General features: G+C 34.2%; 1 protein-coding gene across 1 annotated transcript; it reads left to right on the top strand.

Moving 5' to 3' along the window:
• Nucleotides 1–454: 454 nt before the first annotated feature.
• LOC125669851 (R3H domain-containing protein 4-like) lies at nt 455–17574 on the top strand. Its single transcript, XM_048904677.2, has 7 exons — nt 455–843; nt 4465–4628; nt 4938–5053; nt 6817–6970; nt 7968–8053; nt 11711–11852; nt 16936–17574. The coding sequence occupies exons 1-7, from the start codon at nt 782–784 to the stop codon at nt 17040–17042; spliced, it is 831 nt and encodes a 276-aa protein (XP_048760634.1). The 5' UTR covers nt 455–781; the 3' UTR covers nt 17043–17574.
• The last annotated feature ends 2436 nt before the right edge of the window (nt 17575–20010 follow it).

Below are 20010 nucleotides of genomic sequence, written 5' to 3'. Positions count from 1 at the left end.
TTTTCTAAATCTGAATGATTTGAGAAGACAATGATTCCAAAATGAAATTTTTATTCTATATCTCATCAAATTTTTAGTGTCTACAAATTAAGAGTTTCAGTTCAAAAGCAATGAACATCTTACAGGTATAATTGGAATTTTGACTTAAGTGAAGTCTGAGTTTGTTACATGATACTGGGACTATCTTTACCCAGAGTTGTCGTTCCTTGCTTTCACTTACACTTATGCAAGTGAGTGTAAGGAACGATAACTCTGGGTAGAGATTGGATACTGGGGCCTGGCTTATAGGTATCATCAGGTCTACTACAGTGTAGTGATTGTACATCGTCATAATAGCTGAATTCCTTTTGAAACTAGAATGAAAATATAGATATCAGCAATACGTGTACATATTCCCTTTACTAATCGCCTAGCTGGGCCGGGTAGCTCACTAGATTTACGGCGTATCGACTGCACTGATCTGTAGTTCATGCGTTCGAGTCTAGCAGGGTTTTTAATTTGTTCATCAGATTACTTTCCACTAAAACTGCATTTTTTCACAAAATGATGTAGATTTGAAAATAGTATCGTACATATCCTCTACTTTCCATCCATATCAGACTTCTCTGGCGTGTTAACTGATTAAATCGGGATCGATATAGCACAGAAAAGTCGGGTTTGGAATTCTGATTATTGACCTTTCGTGACGCAATATTTTCATATTGGTTGACAGAACGATTCTATCAAATTGTGCACTTTACAACTGAAATTCCAATATTTTCTGTTTTTAACGTTGCAGAGAATGGGAGTTACAAAGAATAAAAGAAACCTGTTTCATTTTGGATACATTGAAGATGAGCTTGAGTAAGTTCAATACGAATGCTACACTTGAACTGTCACTTGTGATCATGGACTGACCAGTGCACAGGGTTACTGACTTATGAATATGGAAGTAATTTTTACAAGGCACAAGAGTAGCTTAGTACCATGAATGAGTTAACTTTCATGTTTTACGCAATATATTTCATTGTAAATGCCTTTTGTTTAAAAAAAATCATTCTGAAGTAATTTTTGCTGTAACGATCATCACTTTAGCATAATTCCATTTCTTCTGGACACATTCTTTTAAGGATTTTTTTTAAAAACTTTGACAAACTATTGCAAAAATATGACGATTGAAATGCAAACATCAATTTCTAGCATTCCATTTTATCAGAGTTGTAGCAATCTCTACCCAGAGTTGTCGTTCCTTGCTCTCACTCATAGGCGCTCCCCAGCTCAATTGTTTAAAAAAAATATATATCTACTATACTATAAACATAATAGTATAGTAGATATATAAATTTTTTTAACAATTGAGCTGGGGAGCACCTATGCTCTCACTTACACCTCTGTTAACGTCTCAAAATAAGCAATGTTATTCCACATGTAAATCCACTTTTTTTTTTTACGGCTAATAAAACTAAGAACTATTTTATAAAATATCTGGAAAATGTAGGACAAGCAACTATTTGTAATATTTTTTTCCATTACTATATATTCTTCATGTACCTATCTATAGGCCTGGTGCAATAGAACTATACCCAATAACTACGTTTCAACCCAAATCAATGCTTCTTGTGTCACAAGTCTTGCCATCTGCTCAATATTTATTTATTTACGTATATTTTTGTAACTGAAGTCAATGCCATACTTTATTTGAGCATACGTGCCATTTTACAAAAATCTTGTAAAACCCTTGAGACGTTTACAGAGGTGTAAGTGAGTGTAAGGAATGATAACTCTGGGTAGAGATTGGAGTTGTAGCTAAAATATTTTATCTCCCAAAATTGAAGAGTTCCAATAGTTTGTTTTTTAAATTAGCAATATATAAGATGGTATGTGGAGATATAGTGTATCAGTAACTAGATAATGCAGACTATAGGAACTCTTCAATTCCAATTTTGGGAGATAAAATATTGCGCCATTGAAGTCATCATTTGAATGGAAAATTTAGTAATAGTTTATTTTATGGAATTTACATACTTCGACGGTAAGTAATGCAGCATTAATAGTGATACAGATTTGGTTTAATAGTCAAGTAACTTATTTGAAGCAAACAGCAGTGTCACCTAAGTGCACATTAATTGCTAGAACTGGCCGAAGCTTAAAGTAAATTCCAGACCTGAATTTATGGAAAGCCAAAGGGTTCAATATTCTATCTTTGTAATTATGTATTTGTTGTTCCTAAATGCGCCATTGGTTCAATGTAAATAGAAAAATGTTAATCGTTATCTTGACATTTGTAGTGCATAACGATATATTCGTCATTTGAATTGCGTAAGATGTAAATGGAATATATGTTTGTGTAGATGCGTAATAAGTGAATGCTAATTTTAATTAGATTGGATCAAAAGATATCAATGTCAGATAAAAATTTAAATTCAAATAGTTAGGGGGAGGGGAATAAAATCTCCTGTAAGTTTCTGTCATACGACATCAATTACACTTTTGTGGAAAAAGAAAAAAAGACAACTTTCAAGCCACTGTTAAAAACCAAATTTAGTGTGGCAAATGAAATGTGGCTAATGAAAGTTGGACCATATTAGCCACAGTGGCTAGAGAAAATTCTACCCTAGTGTTAACACAGTAATCAATTTTCCATCTGTTCACTTGTCAAGATGGTCAGAGGGCACAGGTTCCTCACTAGAAGATCTATCTTTAGTTTTGAAATATAAATGTATAGACTTCTTGTTTTACTATAATCTAAGTTTAAGATGATAGAACATTTTTTTTGTCACACTGGCAGATTTATAGAATACCAATCTTGAGCTTAAATGCAATAAAGCTACAAACATGCATTGTATGTAAATACCGAGTATTACCCGAAGTATCGCGAGTGATCAGTTCATAATGAAAATCAAACAAAAACTTTTGATTTACAATTTTTAGCTCACCTGAGCTGAAAGCTCAAGTGAGCTTTTCTAATCGCCTGTTGTCCGTCGTCTGTCTTTAAACTTTTTACATTTTCGACTTCTTCAACAGAACCACTGGGCCAATTTCAACCAAACTTGGCCAAAAGCATCCTTGGGTGAAGGGCTTTCAAGTTTGTTCAAGTGAAGGGCCATGTCCCTTTCAAAGGGGAGATAATCGCAAAAATAGGGTGGGGGTCATTTAAAAATCTTCTCAAGAACCACTGGGCCAGAAAAGTTGAAATTTACATGAAAGCTTCCTGACATAATGCAGATTCAAGATTGTGAAAATCCTGGCCCCCGGGGGTCGGATAGGGCCACAATAGGGGATCAAAGTTTTACATACAAATATATAGGAAAAATCTTTAAAAATCTTCTTCTCAAGAACCACTGAGCCAGAAAAGCGGAGATTTACATGAAAGCTTCCTGACATAGTGCAGATTCAAGTTTGTAAAAATCATGGCCCCCGGGGGGTAGGATGGGGCGACAATAGGGGATCAATTTTTACGTACAAATATATAGGGAAAATCATTAAAAATCTTCTTCTGAAAAATCACCGGGCCAAAAAGTTTACATTCACATGATAGCTTCCTGACCTAGTCCAGATTCAATTTTGAAAAAATCATGGCCCCTGGGAGTAGGTTGGGGTCACAATAGGATAAAAGTTTTACATGCGAATATATAGGAAAAATCTTTAAATATGAGCCAAGGTGACAAAGGTGAGCGATGTGGCCCATGGGCCTCTTTTTAGGTGTCATTTAGAGAAAACATAGGCTTTTCAGCATTGGGAATATGGCTGAATTTTGGTCCTCTTCAGACCCCCAAATAATACCTGTTATTTTATTCCCCAAATAATTGCAAACATTAATGAGTTGATAAATGTCAATTTAATTTTTGAAAAATATTTAATGCATATAGTTATAAACTGTGATGCTTTACTCGAGCATTCTTCATGAAGTGCTAACGCGAAAAGTATGCAGGCATGGAGTGTTGCAGTTCATGCCCTTGTGTTATAATTTTCAAAAATGAAATTATTTCTTACAATTGTATATTTACATTCTACTTTCATTTCTGTCAGTAAAATACACCTACTATATTTATCAACATTCATAGACTCATTGTTCACGTGTACATTGCATTCATGAGAAAATGGTTATCATTACAATTTGTAAAGATATCGAAGGTAAAACCATTGGAAATGTAAATATAATAAAATAGATTCATCATTGTTAGAACAGATGCACTAGCCTACACTGGGGCCTTGTGCCCTATTGTCCCTGGTCAATACAGTAAGTGATTTGTCTATTTTCAGTAGATATACAATTTATCAGTGAAGAGTAACATTACTGGATATACATATACATATTAATCAAACTAACAAGTTATCTTAGTCTTATAATCACTGACTCTAGTGCAAAATACCAGCAGGTTCAATTTCAGATTACACGATTTAAACTCTCATTGAGGTTTGAGATTGTAATTTTGTCTAACTGATCAAGAAAGTGAAATGCATTTTACAAAATGTTATTGCTAGACAACTTGAGAACAACCTAGAGAGTGAAGATGAGGATAGTGCTGCTCAGAGTCAGAGGAAATTGAGGCGAAGTAGAAGAAGTGGTTATCATGGATCATCTAGTAGTATTAATGCCATGGGCAGGAAGAGAATGGGAGCCAACAAAGCCCGGCGGGTAGACAATTGTAAGTACTACTGTAGAAGTCTGTTTCAGATTGTTTTGTGAAGTATACATGTATAAAACACATATAGATGGACTATGTACCTGAAAATTCACCGTGTTCCATATGTACTTTGTGTTTTTGTTTGGTGTAAATGCAAATTAGATTGAGGAATGAAAAAGTACTTGGTTTATAATATTCCCATGAATTGAATAAAACAAATTGTTAACCTACAATTCTACTTTATTTTTTATTTATGTTTATATTCATTGATAAATTTATTTAATTGATATCTATGTGCATATATATATATATACAATTGTATCTTGTTAGTGAGACAACTACTGCACATGGTAGAGAAAGATGACTCAGTTGAGCTGGACTTTGACATTTTTGAGCCAAGCATGTCTGCATTCACAGAGCTGTTTAATGAAAAGGAAAAGATGCAGGTAAATGACATCATGAAATCTACACAGAGTATTTGTCTATTATAAAAGAAAACAACAAAGAATATTAAAAAAATTTACCCAACATGTCTATCAGTATGTTTGCCTGTCTGTCTGTCATTGTTAGTAAGATTTGTCCTGGCCATAACATTGTGATACATTTAACACATGTTCTCTTAGCACAAAGGTTTTCCATGGAAAGATGATATTCAAAACTCAAAACTAAGGTCATTTAATTGAGGTTATTGGCAAAAAGAAGTTGAAAAGTTTTTTTGGGGCCATACAGTTAATACAATCAAATACTTAAAATTATAATGTAAATTCCTTCAAAAAATTTAAAGTACAATTTATACACTATTTTTATGCCCCTGCCATATAATAAAATGGCCGTGGTATATAGTTTTACCTCTTCCCATCTATCATTTTGTCAGAGTTAGTTTCACTGTGCTGGTAGATAATGAGCTAATATTTGGCATATACATGTATCTTTATATTAATGACTTACAGATCAAGGTCAAGTTTAATGTCAGTTGACATTTTCATGAGAGCTATTGCCCTTAGGCTTCAAAATTTGGAATTATTGATTATTTTCTGTACTTTTTAAGTCCCCTACCTGTGCCAAAGGGGACTACTAGTATGCACTCTGTCTGTCTGTCCTTCTGTCTGTCACAACTTAGTTTTACGGATTTTTTTTTTCACATCTTGCTTTGATTTAGAAATGTGAAATTAATATGTGGTTACCTAATACAAATCATGTTTCACTTTTGTTACAGTTGACTTATTCTAACAAAAATTGTAAGCCAATCAGAGAAAGGTCAAAAGAGCTAGTCTGTTTTATACATAGGATTGTATATATCAAAGGATGGTTTATTTGATGTTAATCCTTTGTTTGATTACTACTGCATTACTACATGTATTGCATGGGTGTACTTTGCAGGTTGAGTATTTTTCTTGTTTACTATTTTTGTGTCCCCTTCAAAGAAGAGGGGCATATTGCTTTGCACCTGTCGGTATGTCGGTCGATCTGTCTGTTGCTTGGTAGACCACATGTTGTCTGCTGAATATATTGAAAACCATTCACTTGATTGTAATGGTATTTCATATGTGGGTTGGTTATGAGGCCTAAACTGGAAGAGGTGATAGCTGCAATAATGTATCCGTCTCAGATTTTTTTTGAAAATTCTGATGTTCCTCTCCAAAAGATTTTTTAAAGAAAAATTGGAAAGGGTTACAATATTGGGGTAGAAAAGGTGAAAGCACAGGTCCATGTAAGAAAGAATCCCTCTCCCCTTTTTTCACTTTCATTGAAATAAAATGTTACTGAAAAGTAATTTATAATACCATTAATTAGATAGTGTGTCTTGACTCTGGCTTGACTTGTGTGTGGTAATCACTGCAGTAAAAAGTTTGAAATTTTTGCCTTGATGGCCCTAACCTTTTCATGGAGAGACATTGAAAGTTCATACTGGGCACATATGTTGCTTAAGATCAGATTATGTGTCATGACTCTAAATCAAGGTCATTTAGCCAAAATAAACTAAGTTCACTGGGAGGAAGGGTTAAATATATGTCTAGTTGAAAAAACCTCATGGGGGTACTATTCCTGGGAGTGCAGTTATCAGTGTATTTATGTTAAGTTCAGAAGCATCATGGTAATGGAAACCAATTTTCAAATTCTAATGTGCTGTTTATAATGAGGAACCTGTATTCAGATCAGCTGTATGTGTAGTATATGTAGGATGGATTATGTTTCTGTTTTCTTACAGGTGTGGAATGACTTTGTGAACAGCTCGGAGGAAGAGCAGGATAGAATCATCAGTGGAAGATCAGTTCCAGAAACCATCCTGGAAGAAGAGGAAGTGGAAGAGGACTTTCACATGGTTGGAAGAATTACGGAAGATTCAAGAGATAACCGAAAATGTAAGTGGAAATTTCTGTAAAGAAGGTGTAAAGAAAAAATTCTCTCAAGTTAAAATTTATATTATCCCCTTACACAACTAGTTGCGAAGGAGATAAAGCATTGCTAATGTCTGTGTGTGTCTGTTTGTGTGTAAGCTTGTTGGCAAGATTCAAAGAGAACCATAAAACTGATGATGATCTTTGGCATTTTATTAAGAAGAATCCTATTGATTTTCAAGGTCATTGATGAAATATTTCTCGGAATTTTGATTCATATGATAATGATTATGACTGAATTTATGTGTGAGTTAACAATACAAAATAATAAATGAATGAGTTAACTACTGACTTGTGCTTTCCTTTCACATGTGACTTTCGATCCTACAGAAGTAATTTGGTGTCTCAGAGCTAACTTTGTGTGTGTATTTGGGCATTTTATTTAACATTATTGTACATAAATCTTTAGATATTGTGTACTATTTTTCAACTAGAATTTGAAAGCGTTTTAACAATACAACAGTATACAAGTTAACTTTTGAATTAGGACTGTAATTTTGACAACACACGTAAGTCGTTTTATGATTTTATCATAAAGCTTGTATTTTGCCATATACACATGTAACTAAATGTTAGTGTACAGAAATCTTGAGGCATTGTTTATAAATTTGCGTTTTGAAATCTAAAGTGATATTTGTCAGCAAAATATTACAAGACAACATTTCTAAAAAACATTGATATTATTAGAGAGTGTTTCTACAAGATACTTACTTTATAAAACACCTGTACTAATCCAATAGCATTTGGCCCCATTACACTTTTATGCTTTACGAATTGATTTATACATACATTGTATTTATTTCATATTGCTAGGAGATGCTCCGCTTAGCGGTGCTCTTGTTCGTTTTATTCCTAGGAGTGCTGCATTTGACCTTGCCTGTCATACTAATTGACATGTATTAATTCTCTTTTATAAACCTGTTATGTTAAAACTGTCATTGAAAATGTCAATTGTTTGTAGATCATCCCTCATATTCAGCTGAGGAATGTTTCAAGAGAATTGACAAGAAAATCAAAGCTCATTTGAAACGGAGACATTTACCACTGGTAAGACACAAAAATAGTCTAAACTAATGAAATGACTAATTACTGCATGACTAATTACTCCATAAGATGAAGTGTCCAGATTGTTGACCTCCGATCGCTTAATGAGACCCCACAATGTATGTAACAAGTGGCTGATCTATTTGTGATTGTGTTAGAATAAGGGTATGGGGAAATGAGAAATTGGTTTTTAGCTCAAGTGAGCTTTTCTGATCGCCTGTTGTCCGTCATTTGGCCGTCTTTTTACAAATTTCGACTTCTTCTCCAGAACCACTGGGCCAGTTACAACCAAACTTGGCCAAAAGCATCCTTGGGTGAAGGGCTTTCAAGTTTCTTCAGATGAAGGGGAGATAATCACAAAAATGCAAAAATAGGGTAGGGTCATTTAAAAAGCTTCTTCTCAAGAACCACTGGGTCAGAAGAGCTGAAATTTACATGACATAGTGCAGGTTCAAGTTTGTTAAAATCATGGCCATCCGGGTGTATGATGGGGCCACAATAGGGTATCAAAGTTTTACATACTAATGTATAGGGAAAATCTTTAAAAATCTTCTCAAAAACCAATATATAAAGCCAGAAAAGCTGATATCTACATGAAAGCTTCCTGACATAGTTTAGATTCAAGTTTGTTAAATTCATGGCCCCCGAGGATAGGATGGGGCCACAATAGGAGATCAAAGTTTTACATACAGATATATAGGGAAAATCTTTAAAAATCTTCTTTTCCAAAACTACTGGGCCAGGAAAGTTGAAATTTACAGGAAAGCTTCCTGACAGAGTGCAGATTCAAGTTTGTTACAATCATGACCCCCGGGGGTAAGATGAGGCAATAATAGGGGATCAAAGTTTTATCTACAAGTTATCATTAAAAATCTTCTTCTGAAAAATCACCGGGCCAGAAAAGTTTACATTTACATGAAAGCTTTCTGACATAGCCCAGATTCAATTTTGAAAAAAATCATGACCCCCGGGAGTAGGTTTGGGCCACAATAGGGATCAAAGTTTTACATGCGAATATATAGGAGAAATCTTTAGATATGAGCCAAGGTGATTCGGGTGAGCGATGTGGCCCATGGGCCTCTTGTTATTGTTTTGATAAAATAATTTCTTGTTCATAATGTGTATAAAAGTCCAAAATAAGTATTTTAAAGTGGAAGTCTTAATTGCTGTTGTTAATTCATCTAATTTTTTTTAAAATGTACAATGTATATATTTACACACACACATACATACACACATATCATATAGATTTTAATATACACACTCATAAAGCACTAGAATGACCAACGACACAATTAGATTGTCAAATTTTTGGGATGACCTGACACTTTTGTTTTACTTTTGTTTTACATACCGGTAAGAGATGGCTATAAGGTCATAAAAGATATACAGGTGACTCTTGATGGCTCGAACTTCGATCTCTCGAAGTTCTCAGTCTCTCGAAGTGAAATCATGGTCCCGATTTTTTTCTCTATATAACAAAGCAAATTTACTATCGATCTCTCGAACATTCGATCTATCAAAATTCTCGATCTCTTGAAGTGAAGTTGGGTCCCGTAAAATGCATTTCATTGTTTTTCACTCTCGTTCTCTCGAAGTGGTGTTAGCGTATACCCACCGTTACCCAAGCGTGTAATAATTTCCGCTTGGGCCTTGCCTGGATTTTGTTGAATGCTGGAGGGGTAATTAGGTGTTTACATAGTTGAAACATCACCCGTGCATCTTTGTGGAGGTGACATACTTGAGTATATAATTGCCTAATTGATCAGTTTACACCTCGCACTGGGGTTTTGTGTCGTGATAATTAAAATTATATATAATCCAACTACGAATAAAATCTATAATTTGTTTTGACGTGACAACGAGAGAGTAAGCTTTATACACAATTTAGAGATCTACAGACTGTTAAATTTCTCGAGTTTGTTCTTTGTGTAAAGTTACTCTAAACCATTGTTTTACTCATTCGTTAGAATGTTTGCTTTGGGAAAAGCGACATACATGTAACATTGTGCTCTGTTAAGTTTGCGATAGTAAAGCGTCATCGGAACTTGGATTTGTATGCCTATCTAAGCATGATTAAAGAACAAATAAATACATAAACGTTGAAATGTTTTTATTAATGCAAAATAAGTTTTTTTTAATTTTGATATCAAATTAACTACCTGATGAATATGAAGGAAAACATGTCAAAACGATATCATAGGATCTTGTGGTAAACATTTCCGGTTATTTTAAAATCTGAACCATACTGGCGGACCTTCAATTTCCGAATTGCGATCTCTCGAACTCTCGATTTCTCGGAAGTTTTATCAAGGTCCCTTGAACTTTGAGTTATCGAGAGTCACCTGTACAAAAATCTACAATCGTGTATTTACACTACATATTACATGTTTATTGTTTTTAGCTTATTTAATGAGAATTGTAAGACTTAAACTCCTGGTTGACTGCACTGTTTTAATTCTTGTACTCTGTTTGATATTCTGTATTCTCTTTATCGTGTGGATTCCATAATCCTGATTTACTGAAATGATGAAATAGATTTTATTTTTCCTTTCCTTTAGATTATAAATAAACTATTGACACAAGTTTATTCAAACAGAATATGACTCGAATGACTGAACTGGGGCCGGTAGGAGACATGTATTGCTATGCAAAACTTACAGAATGCTTGTTTTAAATGCACTGTAGTATGGAACGTCAAATTAACATAAACTCAAATATTTGAAGATATCATCAATTCAATTATTGCTCTCTTTAATTGAATTAATGTGCACATTAAATCAATTATTGCTCTCATCAAAAGAATTGATGTGCACTTCATTACAATTATTGCACTCATCAAATGAATTAATGCGCGCATCAATTGAATTAATGAGAGTAATAATTGATTTAATGCGCGCATTATTTAAATTATTGCTATCTTCAATTCAATTGATGCATGCATTAATTGAATTAATGAGAGGAATAATAGATTTGATGCACGCATTAATTCAATTATTGCTGTCTTCAATTCCATTGATGAGAGCATCAATTTATTAGAAATATTGCTCGCATTATTTAATTTAGAGTTCGGTATAAATAATTTGATGATCTCTTTAATTCAATTGAAGATATCTTTAAATCAGTTACAATGCTTTTGTATAAGGAATTAATGCGCGCATCAATTCTTTTAAAGAGATCAACAATTCAATTAAAGAGATCATTAATTCAGTTGTGGATATGTTGAATTGAAGATATCTTTAATTATATAGTTGCTCTCTCTAAAAGAATTATTGCTCTCCTCAAATGAATTTAAGATATCATTAATGCAATTGAAGAGAGCAATAATCGAATTAATGCGCGCATTAAATCAACTATTGCTCTCATCAAATGAATTAATGCGTGCATCAATTCAATTGTTGATATCATTAATTTATTTAAAGAGATCATTAATTCAGTTAAAGCACGCATCAATTCAGCTGAAGAATTAATGCTATCATCAATTCAATTAATGCGCTCAATAATTCAGAATTGAAGATATCATTAATTATTTGAAGAGATCTTTAATTGAATTGTTGCTCGCATCAAATGAATTGAAGATATCTTCAATTATTTGAGTTTATGTTAATTTGGCGCTCCATACTGTAGTCATACCCTAATAAACTGTTCTTGTAATTGTAGGAATCTTTGATGAAGCTGGAGGAGGGTGTGATCGAGTTCTTCAAGACCTGGCCTGACTCGGTGTACATCCAACATCTAACTGGCGGGTTTGAGAGGATGTTGTTGCATGGAGTGTGCCAGTACCTAAATCTCCACTCAAAAAGTAAGACATTCATGTGTGCCACAACTGTGCAACCTAGCATGAACATTTAGTGTTAAATCTAAAGCAAACTAGCATGGCGCTGCGCCATTCCCTTTATTGGCTGGCACCATGCCCTTTTTAACTGCGCCATGCCCTTTTTATGCCCCCGAGATCGAAGATTGGGGGGCATATTGTTTTTGTCCTGTCTGTAATTCTGTCTGAAACTTTACCCTTGCTAATAACTTTTGAACAGTAAGTGATAGAGCTTTGATATTTCACATGAGTATTCCTTGTGACAAGACCTTTCCGTGGGTACCAACATTTTTTACCCTGTGACCTTGACCTTGGAGTTTGACCTACTTTTTGAAAACTTTAACCTTGCTAATAACTTTTGAACAATAAGTGATAGAGCTTTGATATTTCACATGAGTATTCCTTGTGACAACACCTTTCCGTGGGTACCAACATTTTTGACCCCGTGACCTTAACCTTGGAGTTTGACCCACTTTTTGAAAACTTTAACCTTGCTGATAACTTTTGTTATAGAGCTTTGATATTTCACATGAGTATTCCTTGTGACAATACCTTTCCATGGGTATTGAACCTTTTGACCTTGACATTTGACCTACTTTTAATTTTTTTTTTACATTGATTATAACTTCTAAATGGTAAATATTAGAGCTTTCATATTGTACATGAGCATTTCTTTTGACAAGATCTTTCTACTGGTACCAAGATATTTGCCCTTGTGACCTTGGCCATCTTCGGAATTGGCCATTATCGGGGGCATTTGTGTTTCACAAACACATCTTGTTTCTCAATAATTTTTGAGTTGGCTCGTGAAGCAAGATGCTCCTTGCTGTCAACGGCGTGCGGATTTATCGTGGCTCACAAACTTTCTGTTTATTCATACACCGACAGCAAATAAATCCCGCGCACAAAGATCTTCAAAAAATTTTCATTTGCTTTTTTGAACAGCTTCATTAGGTTTTGAAGACATATCATACATGTATGTTGACATTCTTATAACAATGTAATTTAAATGAGTCCCCTCAATACGTTTAAAGAAACTAAACATTGTACACATGAATACATGATCTAGGCAAATTAAGTCAATAAGTGTCACAGGCGACTGTACGTGTGTATAAATATATCAATTACAAAAATAGATTCGTAAACATGAAACAAATAACTTGTAAGTAAATATTTTATAGTATTTAAAAGAAAGTAATATCTTGCTTTCTTAGGTTGGAAAAGCATAGTAAATATTTGAAAATGGTATTGGTCTATTACGACCGATCATACTCCCTGTTGAGGCCTCTTCGAAAGTGTGTCAAAGCCTAAACCATATGACTATTTCTGAGGGAATCTACAGGGGTGATACAAGGCATGCACGTTCAGTTTGTTATGTTTTCGCTTTCAGACTATTCTACAGTCAGATAGATAATCACATTTACCGTATTTTGTCGAATATATTTAATACGCCTTTTAGGGCCTGTAAATTGTGGAAATACCATTGTTCGTGTGTACAATCGCATTTAACTTAACGAGAAATCTTTTTGGAAATAATGCAGGTTCTCAAAAAAGCATGCACTAGAATTTGTATACAGTGCAGCAAATTTGTTTTTTAAGAAAACGGCAATCTTGTCCTTATACACACTACATAGCAGTATTTTTGGGGAAATAATGTTAATTTCAGCAAAGCACGAGAGTTTGTAGCAATAAAGTTTTAACAGACTCAATATTTTCTTTAAAGTTCATATCAATCAAATAGCCGATGTGAGCGTTCAATGTTTTGTAATCAAAACATTACCCAAGCTTCGAAAGGTGCGATATAACGACCCCCTCAGTAATTATAAACGTCAATAATCAAAGCCAGTAATTTAATTAATTGGCACTAAATGAAGAATTCAAACATAACCCTCTAAGATTTTGCCGCATTTAGATGGGTAAGTACATCAGTCGTTTACTGCAAAAGGAAAGTTAAAACTCAAAAGTAATCGCATATTCCCAGACTCATGAAAAACGTGCAACATTCAGAAATCTGACAAAATCAAGTGACAAAGGACATGTACACAAATTGAGCTAGTCACGGTATCACAATATCATGGCAGTTTTAAAAATTGCCCGATGATAAATTTGAATTGGTTGTTTCATAATAATTAGTTACAGGGTGCAAGATAATTTTTTAAAAAACAATTGTACGCTTTTAGATAGGTAAACAACGCGGCAAAAAATTAAGTGCACATTGCATTGACTAAAACAAAATGAGTCAAAAACCTTTAGTGGTATGTAGTATGTGTCCCTTCTCATAAAAAATTAAAAAGTGTGTATTATATTTTGTTAAATACGAGTGTAAATCAATAAGCATAATGCATTATTCCGATTGTAATTTTTTCTAGAATTATGGAAGCTCATTAATGTCATTGTAATAGTCAGTATTTACGTTTTTCCGAAGTACGGAAACCCATTTCAGCCATATTTCTAATTCATGTGACTGTATATGAGATTCTGTAAACAATTACTTATGCCCCCTTTCAAAGAAGAAAAAGGGGAAAGGCATTGCTTTGCACTTGTCGGTCGGCAGACCACATGTTCGCTCAATATCTTGGGAACCATTCACTTGATCGTTATGATATTTCAAATGTTGGTTGGTTATGAGTAGAAGAGGACCCCTTTTGATTTTTAGGTCAAAAGGTGAAGAGTCAGTCCACTCTGGACATAGGAATATACTGTCCGTTCAATATCTTGAGGACCCTTTGCTTGAAAGACATCAAACTTGGTACACTGGTACATCCTAAGGAGTAGGTGACCCCTAATGATTCTAAGGTCACATGGTTAAAGGTCAAGGGTAAAAATGGACATAGGAATATACTATCCATTCAATATCTCGAGAATCCTTTGCTTGGCGAACATCAAACTTGGAACACCTTTACATCTTAAAAAGTAGATGACCCCTATTGATTTTGAGGTCACATTGTTAAAGATCAAGGGTCAAACTGGACCTATGGAATAGATGACATGGTCAAAGGCCAAAGGTCAGTCCATTTTCTGGACATGGGAAGATATTGTCCACTCAACATATTGACTTGAATTACTTTCTCAAATGTTTTTCGCGCAATATCAACTTTGACGTTTATAATACTTACTGTGACGTCATAGTACTTTCGCGTATATAGTTGTGCGTTACGTTGCTATGAGAGATAAACACGACTGAAGAAGACCGGTGGAGCTACCTTAGATGAAAATATCTTCAATTATTTGAAGTGCATCAAATTAATTATTGTTCTCTTCAATTGATGAGGTCATCAATTCAATTGATGAGAGCAATAATTGATTTGATGTAAGCATTGATTCAATTGATGAGAGCATTAATTGATTTGATCTGAGCATTGATTCAATTGATGAGAGCATTAATTGATTTGATGCACTCATTCATTCAACTGATGAGAGCAATCATTGAGCTGATGTGCACATGCACCAATTCAGTTATTGCTCTCATCAATTCAATGGATGTGCACATCAATGTGGTGGAAATATTGCTCACAAAATTGCATTTGGAGCTGGGTATAAATAATTTCATGATCTCTTTAATTCAATTGAAGATATCTTTAATTATTTACAACACTTTTATATAAGGAATTAATGCACACATCAATTCTTTTAAAGAGAGCAACAATTCAATTAAAGAGATCTATAATTCATTCAATTGTGTATACGTTGAATTGAAGATAGCTCTAATTATATATTCGCTCTCTCTTAGAGATACCATTAATTCAGTTGAAGAAAGCAATAATTTAATTATTGTGCACACTAATACGCCGGTTTCGAGATACGTCTTAATTATTTCCCTTCGAAGAACTCTCGTACTTAGTAAGGTGCAAAACAACTTGTTTACACGCGGGGGTAGGACAGATATTCATCACTGCATATGTGAATCTACTCAGTAAGTTTATCATACGCAGTTTCATCACCCAGTTTCGTCTGATACACAAACTATATACAATTATATGTAAATGATAAGTATTCAAAACGTAATTAAATACTTAGAATTCTTATTATATCACATTATTTTGTTGCTCCTACCTATCATATCCAAGACATTGCTTGGAAATGGGGCATTGTATTTATGATTCCACTTTAGTAAAAGATTTCTTTTGATAGTATTTTATATTTCCTACAGCAAATATTTAAAAAGAAGTCGGTTTTTATACATTTTATCGTCTTTCTGACTGTAGTACCACTCTGTCCCACCTAAGAATTCAAATTCCACTAAATGCACCTCCTACACACGAGAGCTCTAATCTCGAAACTGGCGTATTGAATTGATGCGTGCTACAATTAATTGAATTGATGCACACATTAATTGAATTATTCTCTTTAATTAGATTGTAGCACACATCAATTCAATTGTTGATATCATCAATTGATTTGAAGAGAGCAACAATTTAATTATAGCATTTATCAATTCAGCAGAATAATTAGTGCTATCAACAGTTCAATATTCAGAATTGAAGATACCATTAATTATTTGAGGAGATCTTTAATTATATTGTTGTGTACATCAAATGAATTAATGATATCTTCATTTAATTAATGATAAAAATTATTTGAGTTTATGATAATTTGGTGCTCCATATGCTTCACTGTATATTCCAACCCTAATTTATTTTTGGTCTGTTCTTTTTTCCGTACTCTTTACACTGCAATTCACAACCTGTCTAATCGGACATGAATTGTTTCTCAGTGCATTTACGATGAGACAGGTTATACAACAGTCGGGTGATAATTCATTGGATTTGTAAATTTGTTGGCATGCTGTACTCGCAAAGTTCTTGAAAAGAGAGGCACTACAAATAATAATAAAATCCACGGTGTGCATATATCTTATATACATTTTAAATTGACAGTATTTTTGTGTCTTAATTTAACAATTTTCAGGCATTAAATGTGATTGGATAAGAAGACTTATTGAATAGAACCTTCTGATTGTATAAAAAATGATTTAAGTGCCACAATTACTTAAAACTGTACCAATATTTGCTGAGAAGAAGCTATCAAAAAGTTTGATCACTTCCTTGATTCATGTTTTTTTTTCTTTCAGGCATAGAAAACAATGGGGAACGTCACACTCAGGTAGAGAATCCCTATCCTGGGTTTGATCCACCTGCTATTTTACTTTCAACATACTTAAAGAGGTCAGCATCATGACAGCATGATGGGAAAAACACAAGAGTTTAAAAATGTTTTATTAAGTTAAGAGATATTTTTGTAGTTTGGGTTTATGAGTCAAGCTGTAAATTACCAGAATTCATGCTAATTAATTGCTATGCATTTCATTTTCTAAAACAGGATTTTGGCAAGAGTAAACATATATGTAAATATTTTTTTTTATAAAGTTCTTATTTTAAGTGCTTCCTTTCCTGATCTGTTTATTTGGTTGTTGGTGCATGTCCAATTTTGTAGGGCTAAAGGCAGATATACTTGAAAATTTATTGTTTCTTTTCTTTACCATTATCATACATGTACAAATAAAATATGAGGTTTATAAAGAGGATTCATAGCATTTCTGTGACATTTTTCTACAAGATTTTGTTAAAATTTAGTACTGTTAGAGTTGGAATTTTACATGTCGTTGATAGATGTAATTTCACATCAGTGTATATACACTTATGATGTAAACACATGAATTATTCTGTATTATGTCTACTACCATAAGGATTAAAATATTGATATTAATGAATTCTTTTTGTTTGTTTTGTTTATTACTGATGCATGAAATGAAGATTTTTATAGTCCTGGAGAAACATTCATTGTTCTCAACATGGTAGGACTGCCGCATCTGTGATGAAATGAAGCACAGGTATAGCACCCATTAGTTCATGTAAATTGTATATTATTATTCTGTAGTGTGCTTATGACAAAAATTAAGTTCTTGTATGACTTGCAGTTGTGCATATTAGTTTCAAACTTGGAGTTAGGCCCTTGGGGGTAGGGAAATGGACAGGGAACTAAAAGTTTGACCATGCTCCACATGTTGTAGTAAGGAATCATGGCCTAGTTTGTTGGGTATGTGAGGTGACTGAGAATTGCTCTTAACTACTATAGAAAACATGATAATTTGCTTAAAGCTGTTATGCATAAATTATTACCTTTTACATTATACCCAAGAAACTAGATAATGATTCCTTATATTTGTATTTGAAATAAAATTGACATCAAAATACTACATTATAGAAAATGAAATACATATAGCATTTTTTCTGTAGTCCCCACCACTGATAACATGAGAAATTGCTGATTTGCATGCAAGTGAGAAATTTACATGCTAATGTATAGGGGGAAACAATCATGTTGGAGCTTCAAAGGGTTATCACAGAGAAAACAGTTGGAAATGTTAATGTATAGATATGCATGATTTGAAGGTGGATAAGGTTGTGTGTGAACTGTAGTTTTGGCACTATGGTATAATTGTGTATCATGCACCAATTTAGTGGGACCCTATATTTCTGATTGCAGTTGTTGGCTGCTCATGCGTCTGTACCTATAATTTTTCACACTTCATTAAAGTTCTTTAAAGTCACTATTTCAACCATAAAGCACTCTTTAATAAAGTAGAAAGTTTCTTCCAATCAAGGATTGCACTCTCTTCCAATTTGTGTTGAGAACTTTTGCCAGAAATGACTGATGGGGCTGTGAAGGAGCGATTTTTCCTCAAAATATATAGTCCTCATGTTTGGTGAAATTGAAAAAAAAAAAAAAAAACACTTTTCCATCATCAGGTATGTAAACACATATCAAAATACTACTAATGTTTAACTCTTAGTTGAGCCATATAAATTTTGGATCCACGCAGTTTCAAGTGGAAGAAAATTAAAGATTTTTACACTTGTACCAGAGCTTTAACAATACATCCAAACACCAGTGTTGCATGTACCTCAGTTTGCAAGGTAGAACCGAACTGCTTCTGGATAAATTACCAGCCGATGAGCCTGGGAGGGGGCGATATGAACATGCCTGGTATATATATTGCAGAAATTATTGTTTTCTGTATTGAAAGACAAAAATTTCAGAAGTGCGGGAAACTACAGACCTATTGAGTAATATACTTAACACAGATTAACATTAGGATAAAGAGAGAGAGAGGGGGGGGGTCGGGTCTATTTAGATTTCCATCAGCATGTAGATAATATTATTTTGTTTTGTCATTAAACCTGATGCTACAATACGAAATAAAACAAATGGGTGATTTTATGAACAAACTTGAATTTACGCAACTTGAAAATGCCTCTGCAATAAATTTTATATTCTTATGATTCTTGAGATTATCAGAAATATTTTCCAATGCAAAACTTTAATGCCTTGTTGTGGTTCCTTCCTTTCCCCGGGGTCCTGGGATTGTATTGTGAACAGACTTCAGGTCCTGGGATTGTATTGTGAACAGACTTCAATCTACACTGAGTGAGGAACTCCTTTCCCCGGGGTCCTAGGATTGTATTGTGAACAGACTTCAATCTACACTGAGTGAGGAACTCCTTTCCCCGGGGTCCTGGGATTGTATTGTGAACAGACTTCAATCTACACTGAGTGAGGAACTCCTTTCCCCGGGGTCCTGGGATTGTATTGTGAACAGACTTCAATCTACACTGAGTGAGGAACTCCTTTCCCCGGGGTCCTGGGATTGTATTGTGAACAGACTTCAATCTACACTGAGTGAGGAACTCCTTTCCCCGGGGTCCTGGGATTGTATTGTGAACAGACTTCAGGTCCTGGGATTGTATTGTGAACAGACTTCAATCTACACTGAGTGAGGAACTCCTTTCCCCGGGGTCCTAGGATTGTATTGTGAACAGACTTCAATCTACACTGAGTGGGGAACTCCTTTCCCCGGGGTCCTGGGATTGTATTGTGAACAGACTTCAATCTACACTGAGTGAGGAACTCCTTTCCCCGGGGTCCTGGGATTGTATTGTGAACAGACTTAAATCTACACTGAGTGAGGAACTCGCACAGGCTCCTGAATTGTGGATAGCGTGTGAAGATCTTGCATACATTCATACCCCCTCCCCTCTACCCAATGAAAAAATAAATATAGAATTTATCCAAAATATGTGATTTCCCCGCCAATCAACTTTGTGAGTTTCAACTTTCTGACCAATTAAAATGACTTATGAAGGCG

Source organism: Ostrea edulis, chromosome 4 (genome assembly GCF_947568905.1).
Source record: "Ostrea edulis chromosome 4, xbOstEdul1.1, whole genome shotgun sequence".
NCBI lineage: Eukaryota > Metazoa > Mollusca > Bivalvia > Ostreida > Ostreidae > Ostrea > Ostrea edulis.
Note: the sequence above shows the minus strand (reverse complement) of the source record. Positions and strands in the feature narration are given on the sequence as shown.

Bases quoted from the DNA above. Each gene is read 5' to 3' on its own strand.
- LOC125669851 (XM_048904677.2), top strand. From the start codon at position 782: ATGGGAGTTACAAAGAATAAAAGAAACCTGTTTCATTTTGGATACATT. The intron at 844-4,464 runs GTAAGTTCAATA...TGTTATTGCTAG, and splicing joins TACATTGAAGATGAGCTTGA to ACAACTTGAGAACAACCTAG. The intron at 5,054-6,816 runs GTAAATGACATC...GTTTTCTTACAG, and splicing joins ATGAAAAGGAAAAGATGCAG to GTGTGGAATGACTTTGTGAA.